General features: G+C 39.0%; 1 protein-coding gene and 1 long non-coding RNA gene across 4 annotated transcripts; one reads left to right on the top strand and one right to left on the bottom strand.

Annotated features, from left to right (window-relative positions):
* The first annotated feature begins 492 nt into the window (after positions 1–492).
* Positions 493–19,504, top strand: LOC146502219 (uncharacterized). 3 transcript variants are annotated; one of them, XM_085132215.1, is made up of 3 exons: positions 493–1,480; positions 17,627–18,220; positions 19,118–19,504. In XM_085132215.1, coding segments are annotated over exons 2-3 (351 nt in total). In that variant the 5' UTR covers positions 493–1,480; positions 17,627–17,870; the 3' UTR covers positions 19,119–19,504. The 3 variants fall into 3 exon arrangements, 1 of the variants encoding a protein (XP_084988341.1); XR_014869206.1 differs by lacking the exon at positions 17,627–18,220; XR_014869205.1 differs by lacking the exons at positions 493–1,480; positions 17,627–18,220 and adding an exon at positions 18,229–18,789.
* LOC146502220 (uncharacterized) lies at positions 9,072–12,529 on the bottom strand. The gene is made up of 2 exons (XR_014869210.1): positions 11,495–12,529; positions 9,072–11,432 (listed from the first exon to the last, which is right to left on the bottom strand). It is a non-coding gene; the product is annotated as an uncharacterized LOC146502220 (long non-coding RNA).
* Positions 19,505–19,765: the final 261 nt, after the last annotated feature.

Genomic DNA, 19,765 nt, shown 5'->3' with positions numbered 1-19,765 from the left:
GTCTACCATCAACTTGCGGTTATTTAAACTAAATCAGCCTTTATTTCTGCTGCCGCCATTTCTGATTTCCTCTCATCTAAATGAGCTGTCACCGTGGAGTTTTAGCCCCAAAATTCACGTAACACGCCCAACATTACATTAACGTTGAATTTACAGGCGCCCTATGCGTTTTCATATCAGAGAACAAATACTTGCATCAACAAAAAATGTAAAAGTGCAAAGAAAGGGAATCTGGAGGAATGTCAGTTTGTTTGCGTCACTTGAGCAGAAAAAATGGATTTGAAGGGAGATTTATTGTCTTCCTGGCTCCCATCACCTGCATGTGTTGTAACTGCGGTCTGAGTAGCTGTCAGCCTCTGGAGACAAACTTTGAGTTTCATTTTCCTCATAAATCCTATTTTATTAAATCTACACATCTCCTTCCAGTTTGAGAGCTTCGTGTTACTGCTTTCCGGGTTACAGCTGACGAGATCGGGTCGCTCAGTTTCAGCAGGGACTTAGTGACTCAGTTTTCCAGTTGTTGTCGGCAACAGTCATGATCCTTTTGATGCATTTGTAATCAAACTGTAAACATATTTGATTATAACTAAATCTGTCTGGATGAGAAACCTTTATCTGACCTTTTATCTCCAAATAACAAAAATATAATCTTCAGTAATAATAAACAACTATGAATGAATGAATCAATGAAAGCTTTAATAAAAGACTTAAGTCCATGATTACACAAAGCACAACTTATAAAACCAAAATGAAAATATAAAAATATATTTAAACATTAAACCATATTACAAATATAATGAACACATGTCTAATGCTACAAACAGTACAATTAAAAGAAATAAGTTACATAAAGTCTTAAACCAGTGCTTCCTCAGACTGGATAAATGATGGGAATAACTCACAGTAGGATTTGTGAGTGCTGAAATCATAGTGTTAGCCGAAGCATCCAAATACTCTACAAAAGTGAACATTAACTTCTTCAAAAGTACTTTAAAAGTACAAACACCCTAACCTAACATAAACATCTGACTGGAACTCCCTCCTCTAGGTAGATGGTAGGTAGGATTGTCATTGCATCATTGTAAGTGAAATGCAACTTCTGCATGCTATGCATGCTGAACGAATGAATGAATGAAGGCTTTATTGGCCATATGCAGGTTGCCCCGCAATGGAATAGAACCCCCCCCGCTTACACACACAACATAGACATCACATGGGACACAGTCACAGGTCTCATGGCCTTGATGGTAAAAAAACCACATTTCTGAGAAATGACGTCACTTCCGGTTTTGGGCAGGTCATGGCGGACATGCGATAGTTCGTGCTGATGGACTAGGAAGTGTTATGAACAGCTGATCGGATCGGCAAAGCGTGTTTCTGGAATATTATGTTTTTGTTGCTGCAAGTGCTTTTTATGCAGTTTTTGCAAAACTATATGTGGAAGGAAACTGTGACCTAGGAAAAGCTGATGGCATAAGATGTAAGTACAACTCCTCCCGTTTCATATGCAAAGAAAATTATTGCGCTCGCTCACGTGGTTGCAGTGCTACCGGGATTTAAAAATAGTTATGCAAAACAGAGCGTGCCTGCTCTGACCGGTTTTAAAGGGTTAACACTCCCACACTGGTCTCTCAATCTCCCGTTGGAGAACCGGGAGCCTCCCCATGATGGTATCAAACTTCTGTTCCGTGGTGTTGTCATTCTTTTGATTCTGAGACCCCACAACTGAATGGCCAACAAAACATTTTTTTCTCCTTCATTTATGTCACACAATGCTGTATGAAACATTTCTCGCGGGCACTTCTCGTACTTATAGTACGCACGTACGTAGTACGCGTAGTGCACGTACTTCAAGCGTGCAGACCCTGGACACAGCCATAGGGCTTTGAGTTGACGTCACGCCGCAATGCATTGTGGGAGCGCGGCGCCATGTTCGGGGTCTACGAATCAAAACAAACACACTGTGTTGGAACGACGATTACAAGATGCTTAAAAGCAGCTCCAAAGAAACGGACGGTATAGAGACCGATTGCGTCCAGAGGCGAAGCGGCGGTACTTGCAGAAAATAGCGTGCATTGGAAATGTGGACCCGTATGAAATACGGCCGTGGAGTAGAAACCCTGAAGACCAACCGCTACTGACGTAGCATGACATATTTTCGTACCTTATCTGTGGAGTCAGCGCGTACAAATCGTCATTCAAACAAAGGTAAGTCACCTCGAGTACTGCGTGTGAAATGCGTTTGATTTCCCTGCAAACATTCACATTAGTGCAGCATAAATTCATTCATGAGGGGAAATTACAGTGAGAACATGTGGAGGCTGTTAGAGGGATAACATAGTGAGTTCAGTGCATTGATGTGACATTTTCCTGAAGGATTTAGTTATTCTCTATGGTTAAAGAAATTGCAATGATTTATTCATATTCATTATAAATAATTCTAATTATACATCTTGCTTCCATATTTGTATCCTGTGTCACTAAAAATACATTTTATTTTAACTTTATACATTGATTAAATACCTGCAGAATCTCCTTAATCATATTAAGTGATTCATAATTGTCACTTTATGCTTTCTCCATCTCTAAAGTGATGACATCCTTGCATTACATACTTTAGGTTCATTTTCTGCAGGCAGGTTTCTGACAGAGAACAGGCAGATTTACACTATAACATGCAGCGTTCTATAGATGGACACATAAAGAAATGAAAAATTACATGTATGTGCTAACTTTCTAAAAACTTTGTTACATTTATGATAAAGTAGTCTGCCTTGGCTCTTAGTTCTTGTCTTTAAATGAACTTTGTGTGTTTCAGGTCCTGCACTCTCAAAGACTGAATGAACCAGCATTGCAGCCATGGGTCACTGTGAGCATCACAGGGAAGGTTGAAGCCGCCCACTGCACCTGTAAGGCCGGAGTCGTGGAGACCTGCACCCATGTCACTGCTCTTCTGTTTAATGTAGAAGCAACAGTGCGGATCATGGCACAAGGACTGTTACAGATGAACCTGCATGCTGGGTTTTGCTGGGTAATGTGACCATGATACAGCCAGAGGTTGGCCATAAGATAGACTTCTCCTCTTCAGCTGCCCAAAAAAGGCTCTTGATCAAAACATAAACAGACCATCTATATTGAAAGGCAAAAGGAGCCGTCCTCAAAAAAGAAAAATCACACCTGCTACTGTGGAGGAGTTATGCTATAATGCCATAATGTTTTATCTAGGGGTCTAGATTTATGCCTGTAGTGCACTGCCGTGTAAATAATTTGCATTTACTGAATATGTACTGACTGAGTCCCACTGTTCAAAAATTGAATAAAGAAACAAACTAATGTTTGCCTTTTTTTATTATTAAAACCACTTTATAGAACATCACATCCGTTACACTGTAGAATCCATATCATTTATAGTTTACAAGTGACAAAATGTTTACATAAAATCATGAGTGTTTACATGATATCACCTACTACTAATATTACTTTAATTACTGTATCTTTTGAAAAAATACCGCTATTTTTTACAGCAAAAGACTTAGGAATGTTTAACAGGAGGAGGTTTCATTTTTCCCTGGTTTTATTATCACACTGTTCACCAAAACGGCAGCAAACCTTCACCATCTTATCCAGAAGGGTCACCTCTTCATCCTCACATGGAAGAAGTAATCTGATTGGCATGGTGGTATGTTTGAAGCAGGTCCCTTGTGTAGCGCTGGAACTCAGTCATGATGTTTCATCCATTTCATAGGCTGGTTTGCTGCAATGATGCCAAATAATTAGCATCTCTATAAATAGAAGGTAGTTCTGCAAAATTACTCAGTAGGATGTTTGTTCTAATTTGCTATGAGCTCAGAGTGCATCGAAAATAAAACTAATAGGCTATAAAGAGTGATATGAACATATTTAGAACTTACCGGAATGAAAATGTCTGGCGCACCAACAGATATTTGGAGATGGAAGAGAACTGGAGCTCGTCTCACAGCTGCTATTCAGGCTAGACGCCTTCGTTTGCTAACATCGATACACGAGCTGCCTCATGTTGCTTCCAGGTTGGGAAAGAATGAAAAGATAAACCATTTTCAACCTTATTCTCTTGCCGGTCGTGCGATCGAACATTGCAGCGGACCACACAGCAAGAACAAACCGTGGCTGTCGTGTGTGCCTTCGCTCCTTCGTCGCTTGCGCTTAGACCCCGAACATGGCGGATCAGGCCAAAATCCTTTCCACGCCCACCCCCGTGACATCACGCTCCAAAGCCCTATCCACAGTATTTCTGATTTCGCGCATTTAGGCGGCCTTAACTTCCTACTGCTCTGCAATTATAGTATTCCAAAAATACCACTGAAACTTTCTCACTTTCATCAACAAATTCTTTTGGCATGGGCGCTGATTTACAAACACAATTTCTCTCCACAAAACTGTTTTATTTGGAATAACTGCAATATTATTTATAAAAATAAAACTCTTTTTTTAAATAACTGGTTTAATAATGGAATAATCTTGGTTAGTCAGTTATATAGAGAAGATGGACTCTTATATAATTACTCTGAGTTCCTCAGGAGATACAATGTACCGATAATGCCTAAAGAATTCTCAATAGTGTTCGATGCCATCCCATCTGGTCTGTCCATGTTACACAGATGCTCCCACAGTGCTCCACTACAGGTCACTCCCCCGGATGTGTTACATTCTTCTCTTGGCAATGTTTGCTTTTCTTCTCATAAATCTATAAATACCAAAATAAGATCTCTCTTTCAGGATGCAATGGTCTCTGTTCCATCAGCCATAATTTATTGGGCCAATTTTGTAACAGATATTGAATGGAAAAAAGTTTGGACTTTACCACAAAGGTTTTTCTTAACAAACAAAATTAAAGAGATTTCCTTTAAGTTGATTCATAAATTTTACCCTACCAAACAATATTTGTCCAAATTTATGGCTGAAATAAATGTAAATTGTACCTTCTGTCAAGAGCAACCTGAAACAGTTTCTCATCTGTTTTGGTCATGTAAATTTACATGTAAATTCTGGAAGGATTTCCACAAGTTTATTACTGACTCTGTTCTCCCTAATCTTCAACTATACTATAAGGATGTTATCTTTGGCTATTATAATTTTAAAGACAAGGACAATGATGCTTTCTTCTTTATAAATTTGGTTTTATTTTTGGCAAAATTTCATATACACAAAAGCAAAGTCCTCGGCAGAAAGCCTGAACTTCTTGTATTAAAAATGGAACTTGCACAATATATAAGGACAATCTCCTCATCAAAAAACACTAAGGCTCTCAAGACTGTTAACATCTATAACCGATTGAAACTGCTAACTTGATTTTGGCTCTTGCAAACTTTTGTTTATTTATGTTCCCCTTAATTTATTTTATTTTTTGTACTCACTTTTGTCTCACTGTCCTTGTCACTCTCTCTGTTCCTCATTGTACTACCACAATGTCATCTTTTATGTGATCCCTGTTTTACTCGACTGTATGTCTAAAATGTGATAAATAAAGTTAAAAAAAAAAAATTCTGATTTCGCGCCATTACCCCGATTCATAGCGGAAGCCGGTTTTTTACTTCCGCTTGCGCTGTTGTTGACAGTTGCGGGGTTACACCTTGACTGTTGATAAAGATTTCTCTCACTGCAGTTTCTTTTACCTGGAGTAAATGGCAACACATCGAAGGTGGATACACAGTAGAGATGTTTTAAAAAGCAGCGAGGACAGTTCAGTTGCAGTGCCTCACCCGTCACTTCTCACGGAGTGGGTAGATGACATGAAACTATGGCCCGATGTTAGCTACATCGACATTATTAATTTTTCCGAAGGCGTTGATGGCGAGGAATTACGTAATTACAAGAGCACCGAGGCGTATAATTACCTGCACAGCAACAAAATTGATAAAGTACTGCTCAACAAACAAGGCGACTTTATTTTTCTTAAAGCAGCTGTAGAGCCGAGCCAGAGTATTAATCAAGCGAAACACTTAGCATGGGTAATGCTAAGAGAAAGTGGAGTAGTGGAGACAGTCGGCTGTTCCTGTATCGCCGGTGTTCTGGGAATTTCTCCTACCCCGCAAACCGTCCTACCCGTTGTTCCTGAGCATGTGCGCGCATGCGCACAACACAAAAAGGCAAGCTAAGCGTATCCGGCTGTGATTTTACGCTACCCCGTTGTCATATTTGCAGGAGAATAGGTAAGTAGTAAGCATTAGTACTTTTTATTGACGTTGATACTTGATTTTTTTTAAGCCTTTGTGATTGTTTGTCAATATTAAAGTGAAGTCGCTATCTGCTTTCTGCACAACTGTCGAATTTGCAGCTTCGGTGAAGTCTGCTGTCAAGTTACTGGACACGTGGTATTTGCACAACACTTTTGAGTCCGCAGCTTCGGTGTTTTAAGGCTGTTTCGGTAATGTCGTTATTTAATAAGTTAAATTATTTGCATTGTTAACTGCACATATTGAAGCTCATAAGAAAATGTTTGCTTACATTCGTAGATATGGAGAAGAAGTGGGAAGAGATTTACGCGTTCATTTCTGCGGGCTCCTACCCTTCAGGATATGACAAGGCTCAGAGGCAAAACCTCAGAAGATATGCCTCAAAATTCAAACAAAAGGGTCAGTAATTTATTGTTAATACTAACAACTCATATGTGTGGTTAAATTAATTTCTAAATATATATTGTTTTACTGCAGATGGAGAACTCTTTGTTGGAACAAGAAGAGTAGTAAAAACCATGGATGATGCCAGGAAGATATTTCATGAGTTTCATTCATCTCCAATTGGAGGACACACTGGCACACACAAAACGCTAAATGCAGTGTGTTCCAGATTTTACTGGTTTGGTATGACAGTTGACATTAAAACATGGGTATGTATTAACTGTTTGTACTGTTGTTAAATAGTGTTTAAAATAAGCTAAGATAATTTTTTTGATATCAGTTAAAAGAGAAACTGTACACTTGCAAAATATAAATAAATATGGTTAATTAGTGATATTACAGTAATAACCTGTAGGCCTGGCAGAGATTTGAAGATGCACACAAAGTATTGTTGCTAAATTGTTTGTTCGTTAGAGAATATGTCATTAAGTGTTTTGTTTGTTTTTTTTCACAAATGAGAATGTTGAACATTTACGTGAACTCCATAAATATTTTTACCTTAAAGATTCTGGAATGTGACCAATGTCAAAAAGTTGGGAAACCACTGACTGCTGTGCAACCGTTGCAGTGTATTCAGGTAAATATTATGCCACGTTTACCCATCAAACTATGCTTGTAGCTCATATTCATAAAGGCAGGAGGGTTAACTAATTTTAACCATCAATGTTAATGTGTACATTATACAAATTGTTATTCAAATTATTAATTTGTCCTTGATAGGTGTCTGAAGTGTGGGAACTTATTGGTATAGATCTTACTGGACCTCTTCCTAAAACTTCAAGCGGCTTCCAGTATATACTTACTGCAACTGACTACTTTTCAAAATGGGTCGAAGCTTTCCCATTAAAAACAAAATCTGCATCTGAGGTAGCCCAGCACTTGTGCTCCATTATATATAGACATGGCTGCCCCAAAAGGATTTTGTCAGACCAAGGCAGAGAGTTTGTGAATGAAGTAAGTGTTAAATAATTTTCAGTTACGTTTTTTAACTTTACTTCACTGGGGTCAAAGATTTTTTCTTGTGTGCTTGTATAAGAAGTATAAGAACCTTGTCCTTATCTGTTGAAGCTCAACTCTGATCTTTGCAAGTTATTGCAAATTGAAAGAAGTGTCACAGCAGCATACCATCCACAGACCAATGGTCTAGATGAAAAGACCAATGACAACATAAAAAGGTATGCCTAATTTTTATCTATCAGTTTTTAATAACATTACTTATGTTATTCAAACTTAATTGTTACTTAATAATTTATTAATTTCTTTACTTCTAATTAAACTTTCATTACTGTCTTTACATATTTCTATGCCTGCATTTAGAGCCCTCCGAAAAATGGTGAATGACCAGCAGAATAACTGGGATCTGTATCTAGATCCCACCCTGTTTTCACTGCGGTCAAAAGTACACACCACAACAAAATACTCACCTTTTTTTCTGATGTATGGAAGAGAGGCAGTATTTCCATCAGAAGTGCCTGCTCAAGTGCCGGTGAGTGTTTGTCAAATTCTATGTTAGAACTAAGAATTGAAACCATTTAAGAAAAAAACCCAGTAATGTCTTTATGAATATGATATCATCTTGTTTTAATTGCTAATATCTACAAAATTTTAGATTTCCAACATCATTCTGCCAGACGACAAAAGGTACAGTGACTATGTACAGTCTGAAAGTGAAGCACAACATGCAGTTAATGAAACTGCACAAGAAAACATTGCGAAGTCACAAGACAAGCAAAAGGTTGCATACGCCAAGCGGGCCCTGAAAAAGTACAAAAATGTTGTGTACAATGTAGGGGATCAAATTCTGCTTCTAAATATGAGGAAACGTGGGCGAAAAGGAGGAAGACTTGAACCGGATTTTACAGGTCCCTACACAATTGATGAATTCAGTGGAAAATGTGTTAGACTGAAAAACGCTGAGGGAAATACTTTAAAAAGTCTATACAGTATTGACCACATTAAACCCTATAGAAGAAGCCACCCTGTCCAAGTCTCAACTCCAACTGAACCTGTTGAGAGTAGCCCATCTTCTGAGATGTGGCCTTGCAGTCCTCAGCATCATTATGAAGCGCTGCAAAATAACAGATCCTCTGTCATTCAGTTTGCGCCAAAAATAGCTCAGGTAAAATCAGTCCAAGCACCAGAAGAGCTTGTACCAGTGACCCCCCAGAAACCCAGCACGCAAGAAAAAGGTGGCATAGCTAAAAATCGCATTCTGACCGGTTGGTCAATTGTTGCCAGTTTGGCTAGTTGAATGGATAGAATGTTTTATTTTTTTCTCCCCTCTTGCTAATTTTGACCTGTTGGTCCAATTTTGGCTAATTTCTGATTTACATAAAGCCACTCCCCTCTGGCATGTTTATTTTGTTGGCCCGTTGGCCCTTGTCTGCTTGTGGCCCGTTGGCCCTTGTCTGCTTGTGGCCCGTTGGCCCTTGTCTGCTTGTGGCCCGTTGGCCATTGACCGTGATTTTCAAATGGCAACTGTTATTACTAAAGAAACTTATCATATTTTGTTTTTTAGTGAAGTGGCTTTGGGCTGCAAAAGACACCGGGCGTGTGGAGGCAGTTGTTGGGCCATACAAATTGTATGACTCTTCTTTTCGCACACTGGAGGACAGTGGGTGGCTTTCTGATGAGGTAAGTGAAGTAATCATTTTTGGTCCTAGTGGTGGTCTGTAAAAATAATCTTTTAATCCAAACAGGTCATTGATGCATACCTGCACTGCCTCATTAGGAAACAAAAGGCAAGTAAGAACATATGCCGGTTATTTCACAAAAGTATTTTATACAATTTTGTAATCTTTTAAAAAATAAAAATCTTGCATTTTTCAGAAACCCGTGTATCAGTTGTCTTGCGTTGTTGCAACCTCTCTGTTTTCTGGGAAGTTTAAATGTGTCAGCAAGGTAATGTAGATGTTATATTGGTTATATAGTGTATGTTATGTAAATAAATCTAAACCTTTATAAACTTAAAAATATTCCACAGATGTTGTTTCCGGCTGAGGACATTTGGTTGTGCCCACTGAACTCTGGTGCACACTGGATCCTTGTGGTACATGTTCACACCTCATGTGTTTTTTTCTCTTTTTGCTTTACTGTTCTTTTTAGCAGCATATTCTTATTTTGAAAATGCTTACAATTGATTATGTTTACTTAAGTGAGTGTAATACACATATTCTACTAAATACAATTTTTATTTTAGGTTGTCAAAATCTCCTCACAATCTGTACTGCTGTTAGACCCTCTTGGAAATGAAGGTTGTTATGAAAGGAAAGTTATGCGTAACTGGAGGTATTCATCATTCATTAATTATCTGTTTTGGGTTGTTTTGTTTGTGAGGGTTTTTTTTTCTTTTTATTTAGAGCTAAATGCTGGCTACATTTTAAAAAGTTGTTTTATTTTTATTAGGAATTTTCTGAAGATGAAAGGAAAGGAAGAGTCCCGAGTGGATTGGAAAATGGAGACTCTGCCACACAACAAGCAGATGGACTCCAGCAGTTGTGGAGTTTTAGTGTTGAAGGTATTTAACAAGCAATTGTATTTAATTGTATTTATTGTATTTAACTAGAATTAAGTTAATCAATTGCAATTACTGTAACATGTTTTACAGTTTGCCGAACACTACCTTCTGAGTGGAGAGGTTACTAGGGTGCTGTCCACTCCAGAAGCCATTGGGCTGCACCGCACTGAAATTGCTTGCGAACTGCTAGAACATCAAAGTAAGTAGAGTCATGTGCTTTTGTATTGCAATAGCACTTTCAGTTTTGTTTAAAAACTGTTAGGTTGAACGCCAGTGTGTTTCTAGGTAATGCTGATGACTACTGTGTGGTTTGTTCCATGCTGGAAGCCGATCCTGAGTCCAGTATGATTGAAATGGTAAAACAAATAAACCACAAATGCAATATACAGTAGCTTGCAATAGTATTCGGCCCCCTTGAACTTTTCCACATTCTGTCACATTACAGCCACAAACACAAATCAATTTTAATTGGAATTCCACATGAAAGACCAATACAAAGTGGTGTACACGTGAGAAGTGGAACAACAATCATACATGATTCCAAACAATTTTTACAAATAAATAACTGAAAAGTGGGGTGTGCGTAATTATTCAGCCCCCTGAGTCAATACTTTATAGAACCACCTTTATCTGCAATTACAGCTGTCAGTCTTTTAGGGTATGTCTCTACCAGCTAGAGACTGGTAGAGACATTGGTCTTTCACGTGGAATTCCAATAAAATTGATTCACGTTTGTGAATGCAATCTGACAAAATGTGGAAAAGTTCAAGGGGGCCGAATACTTTTGGAAGCCACTGTAGTAATTATTTTCTCATCAAATTCATAATGTTGGTTAACACACTTACACCCCCCCCGTTCTCCCTCTTCAGGTGCAGTGCGAGTTTTGTTCCAGATGGGCACATTTTGGATGTGCTCATTATGACAGCAGCCTGGTGAACTACCTGTGCGACAAATGTGCATAATTTGTACACTGTTTCTTTTTCAGTTCTTTCTCCCTGTGTTCTGTTGGATCTATAAATGTCAAATATATGTATCTGTAAATATATTCAGTAAATATATACTGTAACTATAATGGAGTGAGTTCATTGTCAAAGTTTATATAGTCAGGTGTTCCAATCACTTCAATGGTGACAGCTGTATAACTTAAGCACCTTGGCATGCTGACTGCTTCTACAAACAAGTGCCAAACCATGCTACCTTTGTTATTATAAACTAGAAGCATAGTCTGACAGGAGGAATTACGTGCCAAAACATGCTACCTTTGTTATTATAAACTAGAAGCATAGTCTGACAGGAGGAATTACGTGCCAAAACATGCTACCTTTGTTAATAAGAGCAAGAAGCATAATTCTGACGGGAAAAATTACGTGCCAAAACATGCTACCTTTGTTATTATAAACTAGAAGCATAGTCTGACAGGAAGAATTACGTGCCAAAACATGCTACCTTTGTTAATAAGAGCAAGAAGCATAATTCTGACGGGAAAAATTACGTGCCAAAACATGCTACCTTTGTTATTATAAACTAGAAGCATAGTCTGACAGGAAGAATTACGTGCCAAAACATGCTACCTTTGTTAATAAGCGCAAGAAGCATAATTCTGACGGGAAAAATTACGTGCCAAAACATGCTACCTTTGTTATTATAAACTAGAAGCATAGTCTGACAGGAAGAATTACGTGCCAAAACATGCTACCTTTGTTATTATAAACTAGAAGCATAGTCTGACAGGAAGAATTACGTGCCAAAACATGCTACCTTTGTTAATAAGCGCAAGAAGCATAATTCTGACAGGAAGAATTACGTGCCAAAACATGCTACCTTTGTTAATAAGCGCAAGAAGCATAATTCTGACGGGAAAAATTACGTGCCAAAACATGCTACCTTTGTTATTAAAAACTACAAGCATAGTCTGACGGGAAGAATTACGTGCCAAAACATGCTACCTTTGTTAATAAGAGCAAGAAGCATAATTCTGACGGGAAAAATCACGTGCCAAAACATGCTACCTTTGTGAATGTGACCTACAAGCACACTTTAATGGGTAAAAAGAAGTGTCAAACCGTACTGGCTTTATGAATATCAGCTACAAACATACTCTGATGGGCAAAGTTAAGTGGCAAACCATCATACCTACTTAAATTAGTGCTGGAATTATTGTTTGGCAGCAGAAATGTGCATAAATTATGTACAGTAGGACATTTTGCCAAAGTAGGGCAGTTTGTCATATGGCAGCGTAAAATTATCCTACGGGTAGGACGTTTTGCCAAAGTAGGATGGTTTGTCAGAGGACACCGTAAAATTATCCTACGGGTAGGACGTTTTGCCAAAGTAGGATGGTTTGTCAGAACACCGGATTAGGGAGATCATGTAGTCATGCGGCTGCTATTCTGTGGAAGGTATATCACTTATCTGGATATCACAATGTTTAAATCACTGAAACAGAAACACTGGACTGGTCAAAGGCTGTGATTAAGGAGTCACGCTACTGCCATCTAGCCAAGTATTACGTGGAGCACTGTTTACATGTGAAAGCCACTCGTTAACTTTGTGTGGGCTGTATGCTGTACAATCACATGAAGATAAAATATATATAAAAAAAATAAAAGACTGCACATTAAGGGCAAATTTACAGGACAAGAAAAACTATAGTTATAAGAAGTGACACAGGGTAGTATAATACACGTTTGTTATATATATGTATATTTGTACACACACACTACTTTGAAAAAAATTAGACTGTGGATGTATATTTCTGCATCAAAAAGTAACTGACTATTAATATGAAATGGATAATATGGGTGACTTTGCCAGTGTTTATATCTGTTTTGGATAGGATTCAGGTGTATTGACCCAGGGTCATATCTATAACATGCAGGACACCGACCGTGTACTGCTTTTGTTAGTGTAAACTTCCTCGTTATGTTAAATCTAGAGTATTGACAGTGAGAAAAAACTATTAATGTTTGTTACAGGTGCAGAATGCTGCGATCAGTGGAAAGACAGGGCTTGCGTGTACAGACGAGCAGCACAGGTGGAATGCAGGGACAGCAAAGAACCTTGAACCTAAACGTCTAAGCCAGATAAACTTCAGACATCATAGGGCAGAGCAGCAGTACGATGTGAACTCCCGGACTGCAGTGACACAATCTCTCCCTAACGCACCATATCACCTTACACACCAAGACTTTATTGACAGTGTTAGCAAAGCACCAGTGAAGCCACTTTTCCTCCTCAAGAACACATTAATTGGAAAGTGTTACAATGCCTCGCCATCTGCAGGTCCTCACCGCAACAGTAAAGTTGATGAGCAATTTTTTCAGCCACACCAAGCACACAGTTACAAACTAAGCTGTAATCCATGCAGGGCATTCTACCAGGCATACATTCAAGTTTCTGAAGAGCAAGCAGAACAATTACAAGAAGAAACAAAAGAGCAAAGTGCATCTGATTTGTGGCACAACTGCAGGAAAATCAGACTTACAGCAAGCTCCGCTAAAAAAGTTCCAGTACGTGCCACCACAAAAAATGATAAATTTTTATCTGAGCACATGTACCCTTCATTTTGTGGGAATTATGCAACAAACCATGGTAAAGAAAATGAAGTTAGAGCTTGTCATCAGCTGAAAGAACAGGGTATGAACATCCTTCACATGGGTAATGTTATCAGCATCCAGGAGCCATGGCTCTCTGCGAGTCCTGACGGGGTCATTGACTCAGATGTGCTTCTAGAAATAAAATGTCCTGTGCCGACTTATCCTTCACTCACGGAGCAGCTTACCCAGAAATGCAGCGATATCAAACTGGTAGATGGCGAACTGCAGCTGCAGAAAACTGGCAGCAGAGGCTATTACATGCAAGTGCAACTTACAATGTTTTGCACAGGGCTCAAGACTGCCACACTTGTGATCTGGACACCTACTGAGCATGTTTCATTTACAGTGCAATATGATGAAGCATTTGTAAAGGAACAAGTAGAGCGCTTGAGAGGGTTTTACTTCTCATATTTCTTACCTCGACTTGTAGAGGAGTATGCAGCAGGACGGTTTCAGTTAAATGTGAGATACTTGAAGATAATGGGCAAGGTTTAATGCATGTTACAACTATAAATGGGACAGTCAGACACCAACATGTCTGCAGAGTTTGGTCTCTGTCTTGTGAATGAAAGGACACATTCAATATGAAATCTGTTAAATATTTCAATACAACTAAAATGTACATAGTTGTAACATATGGTGGGAAATGAATGACAAACTGACAACATTAAATGCTGTGAATAGTTCTGTATTTCTGTAATCTTCCAACACAAAAAAATGTCAAGAATGCACAACTAATTATTGTAGATTTGAGAAAAACATCTTTTTTTTCATTTAAGAAATTTATCACATTGTGGTTGAATAAAAAAGTAATAATTGTTCAACTGATTGCAATTGTTATATATATATATATATACACACATACATACACACACACACATACATACATATGTACTGTATCACATAACCTTTCTTCTAGAACAGAAGATAAAAAAGGGAGACCTGGAATTATTTACTCTCTACATATATGTACATCAAATTTTAACTTTAAAATAATTACATTACACTACACAACTTTATGTCCTGAGTAACCATCTTAATATCCCAGAGTCCACAATTGTTCATAACATACACATTTATTGTGTATCACGAATGAGATCCTCTCTTAAGTTCACTAGAGCAGCACATATTCTCAGTATCTTGTCTACTTTAGGAGCCATGCTTATAGGAACAATTAGTGAAAGTATTTTGTAGACTTTCAAGCGTCTGATTGCTCTTTCAACATGGATTCTTACATTTGCAATCTGACGTGTGTATGTTACCTGTTCCTCAGTTAGCTGTCTACGTTTTTTTGTGAAAGCGGGTATTACTAATCTAACTTTTCTCTCAAAGAGTAACTCTTTAATTATAAAACCTCTATCTGCCATGACTTCATCACCAGGTTTTAGGTATGTTAATATTCCAGAGTCCATTGTGATAAATTTGTCACTACATCGGCCGCCATATGCCGCAGACACAAACATGATTAGTCCACATGGTGCAACAGCAACCAAATATTTGACTGTGTTGTGTGAATAATAATGGCTGTATGATTCCCCTCTTGAGCCCAGATTTCTGGGTTTCTGTAAAAGGGTCTCACTGCAGTCTATAATGCATGTAGTATTTGGAAAGTTCTTCTTGAAGGCTTCAGGCATAGTTGCTTGAATAGTTTCTTTTGGCAGCCATGGAATTAATGGTCGGAGAACTTCCTCCAGCTTGTCTAACCAGTGTGAGATGATCTTGCTGGCCATGCTTTGTGATATATGAAACTGGCGGCTTAGGTCACCTATTACTCGGTTACTCTTTAATTTCATAAGTGTCATGAGGACTTGATCTCGGACAGGCATGGTAAATTCATTGTTGTCATATCCTTCCAGTGTCGACACAAGTGTGTTAAATGTTTCTAAGGCTATCCCAGTGTACAGCAAAGCGTCTGCATCATTTTGAAGAATGAAATATGCAACTTCATCACACTGAGTCATCTTATCCTGCACATCTTTTCTGCGAGACCTGTTGCAGTATTGATGGTCTTGTTGCGAAGGATCCTCCCACTGTGTGTGGACTGAGTGCAGATGTGGCTCAGGGGGTTGTGTGGAGATGCTGGCCTGGTCTAATTCCACTGAACATAACACTGTGGAGTCTGAATAAGACAATAAATAATGTATAAATAAATAATAATAAATAAATAAGATAAAAAGTCACCAATGTTGGTATTTTTGCAAAGGTTGCTTTTAACGTTTTTACTTGAGTTTTCTCGACTTGAAAAAACATGTTCTTTATAAACACAAACCTAAGACTTTTACAGCCCTTGGAGCTAATCTTTTAGCAGCATGCGGCTGGTGTTAATTACCACCACGGGTGTAAACTTTCGTTAAAATTGAGACTTTGCTGCTAATAACCAGCTAGTGCTGATACTAACGCCATTCACCACAGGCTATTATTTAGTAAAAGTAATTGCGTGATTAAAATGCGAAACGGTGGCAAACCACATTTACACTTTCACTTACCGGGTACAGATTCTGTGTTTTTGTTCGTATTACTGGAAGCTGTCACACTCAAAGTGGTCCGAGTGAGCTTTCTTCTTTTCTTCGGTGGGGGTCGGTCATAGCCAAGATAAAGCTCCGGGTCGGGGTGTAGCTCTGTGGGCTTTTTATCGATAAAATGAAAGGAGCAAACATAAACTTTCTTTGGAGGGTGTTTGAGTCTTAAAGCTGCCAGCCACGCTAGTTTCCGATCCTCCTTCCGCGGCATAGAGTGCAGTGCGTAGGGCGGTGGGCACGGACAGGCCTTTCTAAGTTGCTCATGTTCAAGGCAAAATGTTTCTAATGCGTTTTTCAGTTTTCTTGAATTATTGTGGCAGCCGACGACAGCACACGTTGAACCCGAGCTCATCTTCGAACAGGTAAAGCCACTTATTACCGCACAAAGTAACTAATTTTGTTGTTAGCAACGACTGAACGCTGGGTCTCGCTTTGAGTAACCGGAAGTATAAAACCGGACAACGGAAGTAGTGGTCTGTCATGGCAGCCTACGTACGCTCTTACAGAAACCGTACCAGGAAGAGGTGCGGCTTCCTGAAAACTCCAGATACTTTATATTTAAAAAAAGTGGTCTGTTTTCTTTACTCTGCTAATGCATTTCTAAGTAATGTATATTGTTTTTTTTTTCATGTGGATGACTGTCTTCTGGCTGGATTTATAAATGGGTATTAATAGAAATATCATGATTGTGCTGTTTCGTTTTTAAGACTCTAATGACTCATTTCATCACACTGATATTCGGACATTCCTTCTTGTTAAGCATGAAGGTGCTCCTTTTACACTTCACTCTGTCCCAGCATAAATGTATTTTTTATTGTTAGTTGATTTGTGTTCATTTTATATTCAGTGTTTCACATGATAAATGTAATTGGTTAATACTTTTAAACTGGTCAGATTTCATAACTCATTCATTTGAGCAATAGTCATATGCAAATTAGTTATATTTTTTGGCACTTAAAGATGGGATAAATATTTAGCATGATTAATTTATGCATTTTTAAGGTAATTGTTTGTTTTTTATATTATGTGTGTTTATTATTAGATGGTACTTCAATATGAAACCTGTCACTGCCATGATGTTTGTAAATAGCTTGGTGTTGAAGTAAAGGGTCACAGTGAAGATTATCAAAGAATCTCCTGGAATTGTTTGTTTGGAAAGGGGGATTCCTTTGAGAATGTCAAGCTAAGGCTTCATTCATCAGAATTTACAACATCTCTCCCTGGATTGTCTGCTCACTCCCATCTTTTGAATTGTGTAGTTTTCTCACTGTGACTCGAGTGTGTCTGAGTGGTCTGCTCCTTTTGCCCATTTCTCACTACTCACCTGGGACTCAACAGCCGTCTGTGTGCATGGGTGTTGGACTTCCTCACTGGCAGAACTCAGGTGGTGAGGGTGGGTAGGTGCATCTCCAACAGCATCACCATCAGCACGGGAGCACCACAGGGGTGTGTCCTCTTGCCACTGCTTTACTCCCTCTATACTTCAGACTGTGTGGCCACCCACGGCTCCAATACCATTGTGAAGTTCACTGACGACACAGTGGTGGTTGGCGCCATCTCCAACAACGATGAGGCGGCCTACATGGATGAAGTGAAGAATCTGGCATCGTGGTGCCAGGACAGCCACCTCCAGCTGAACGTCGGCAAGACCAAGGAGCTGGTGGTGGACTTCAGAAGGGGTCAGCACAGGGACTACAAGCCCATTATCATTAATGGAGCTCCAGTGAAGAGAGTGCAGTCCTTCAAGTATCTCAGTGTCCACATCTCCTCAGACCTGACATGGTCTGCCCACATTCAGGTCCAGACCAAAAAGGCTGGGCAGCACCTGTACCACCTACGACAACTGAGGAAGTTCAGGGTCTCTCCAGTGATCCTCAGGACTTTCTATACAGGCGCTGTGGAGAGCATCCTCACACAGAACATCACATCCTGGTATGGAAACAGCTGTGTCAAGGATAAAAAAGCTCTTCAGAGAGTGATCCGTATGGCAGAATGCTGCTAACACAGTGCGCTGAATCTTAGCTTTGAATGTCCAGTATATTCTAATCAGTGCAATCTAAGCATTCACTGAACCTACAGTATCTACACCTGTGTGGCAAATGTGTGGTAAAGCTACAGATAATGAAATTTAATTATTAATACAATATACATCATGAGAAACGAAAGCTGAAATTGATTCAGTTTAGTACTTTTCTCTGTATGCTCTGTGATTATAAAGGCCTTAAATTCTGTGATATATACTGTAAATGATTTTCACAGAGGTCTTAAAGTACTTAAATCACTGCTGATAGTCTGGTTGTTTATATTTTCACATTTTTGTGTCTGTAGGGCTGTTTGATGACAATTTGGACTCCTCTGGGAGATGAGGACACACCCACACCTGTTCCATACTGCAGCCATTGATGGTGTTACGGCTCTGAGTCAGCTTTGGGCCATCAGACGCACACACTGGAAAACCAGCACCTGGACTTCATGCAGGAGAGACGGCCTCAGTGATTTAGGTTCATAAGCAAGTTCAAACATTTCTGGCCTCTTATCACTTAGATTTCTTAATCTTAAAAGTGAATGCATTTAAAGCAGGAACTGCACACCTAGCCATCAGAAGTGTGGCAGCATGAGTACTGTAAAGTTTTGTAGGGTCCTTGTTAAAAATTCCACAAGCACCACACATTTGTCATATAAAGTTCCATTTTTTACAGTACATTGTTGAAATTATAAACTATATATTCTAGTTATCCATTTGTCAGTAATTTTTGAGTAAATGGATGTCAGTGATAAATCAGTGGTGATTCACCTGCAAATGTTTTTAACAAACTTTGTTTTTTGTAGAATTCATCAGCAGCTGTGGAGAGATGCATTTGAATATCTTCTGGTTCCACTTTTCCTAACCTGGAAGCTGAGGACGGCTCATTTCTGACAAGGACACACACCTCAGCGCTTATCATGGGTGTTACATCCTCCGTGCAGCAATTCCAGAGAAAACAAGAGAGCAACGACCACTCATTAAGACCAGCCAGAAATCTGTCCCTTTCTGGCAGCTGTGGAAACTTCCAATAAGAAAGTTTGCATTCTTAGAACAATGCTGGATCATGTGTGATGTGTCATCATATGAGGATATTACATTTTGACTTAATTCTGCTCAATGTGTTTTGATCGTTGATCCAGTATTTCAGCTTTGTGTTGTGCTGCAAGTTTAAAACCCATTGTCCTCATGAGCACAGCATCTAACAACTCTCCTTAAAGTCAATTGACTTTAACTGGACACAATGGTTTCCAGTGGGAGATACATTCATCACTCATCCGTGACACTGGAGCAGTCACCTGAGTGAGTGATAAAACAATTTTCCATGGAGAATCCAGAGGAACTAAACTTTGTTGTTTCTTTTGGCTCTATTTCAGCTCTAGCAGCATCTCTCAGAAGAAAACTGTTTTCCCAATAATCAGATGAAAAGATTGAACCAGGTGGTATTCTCTGGA

Source organism: Neolamprologus multifasciatus, chromosome 15 (genome assembly GCF_963576455.1).
Source record: "Neolamprologus multifasciatus chromosome 15, fNeoMul1.2, whole genome shotgun sequence".
NCBI classification, from domain to species: domain Eukaryota; kingdom Metazoa; phylum Chordata; class Actinopteri; order Cichliformes; family Cichlidae; genus Neolamprologus; species Neolamprologus multifasciatus.
The sequence above is the reverse complement of the archived record's forward strand: the minus strand, read 5'-3'. Positions and strand labels throughout refer to the sequence as shown.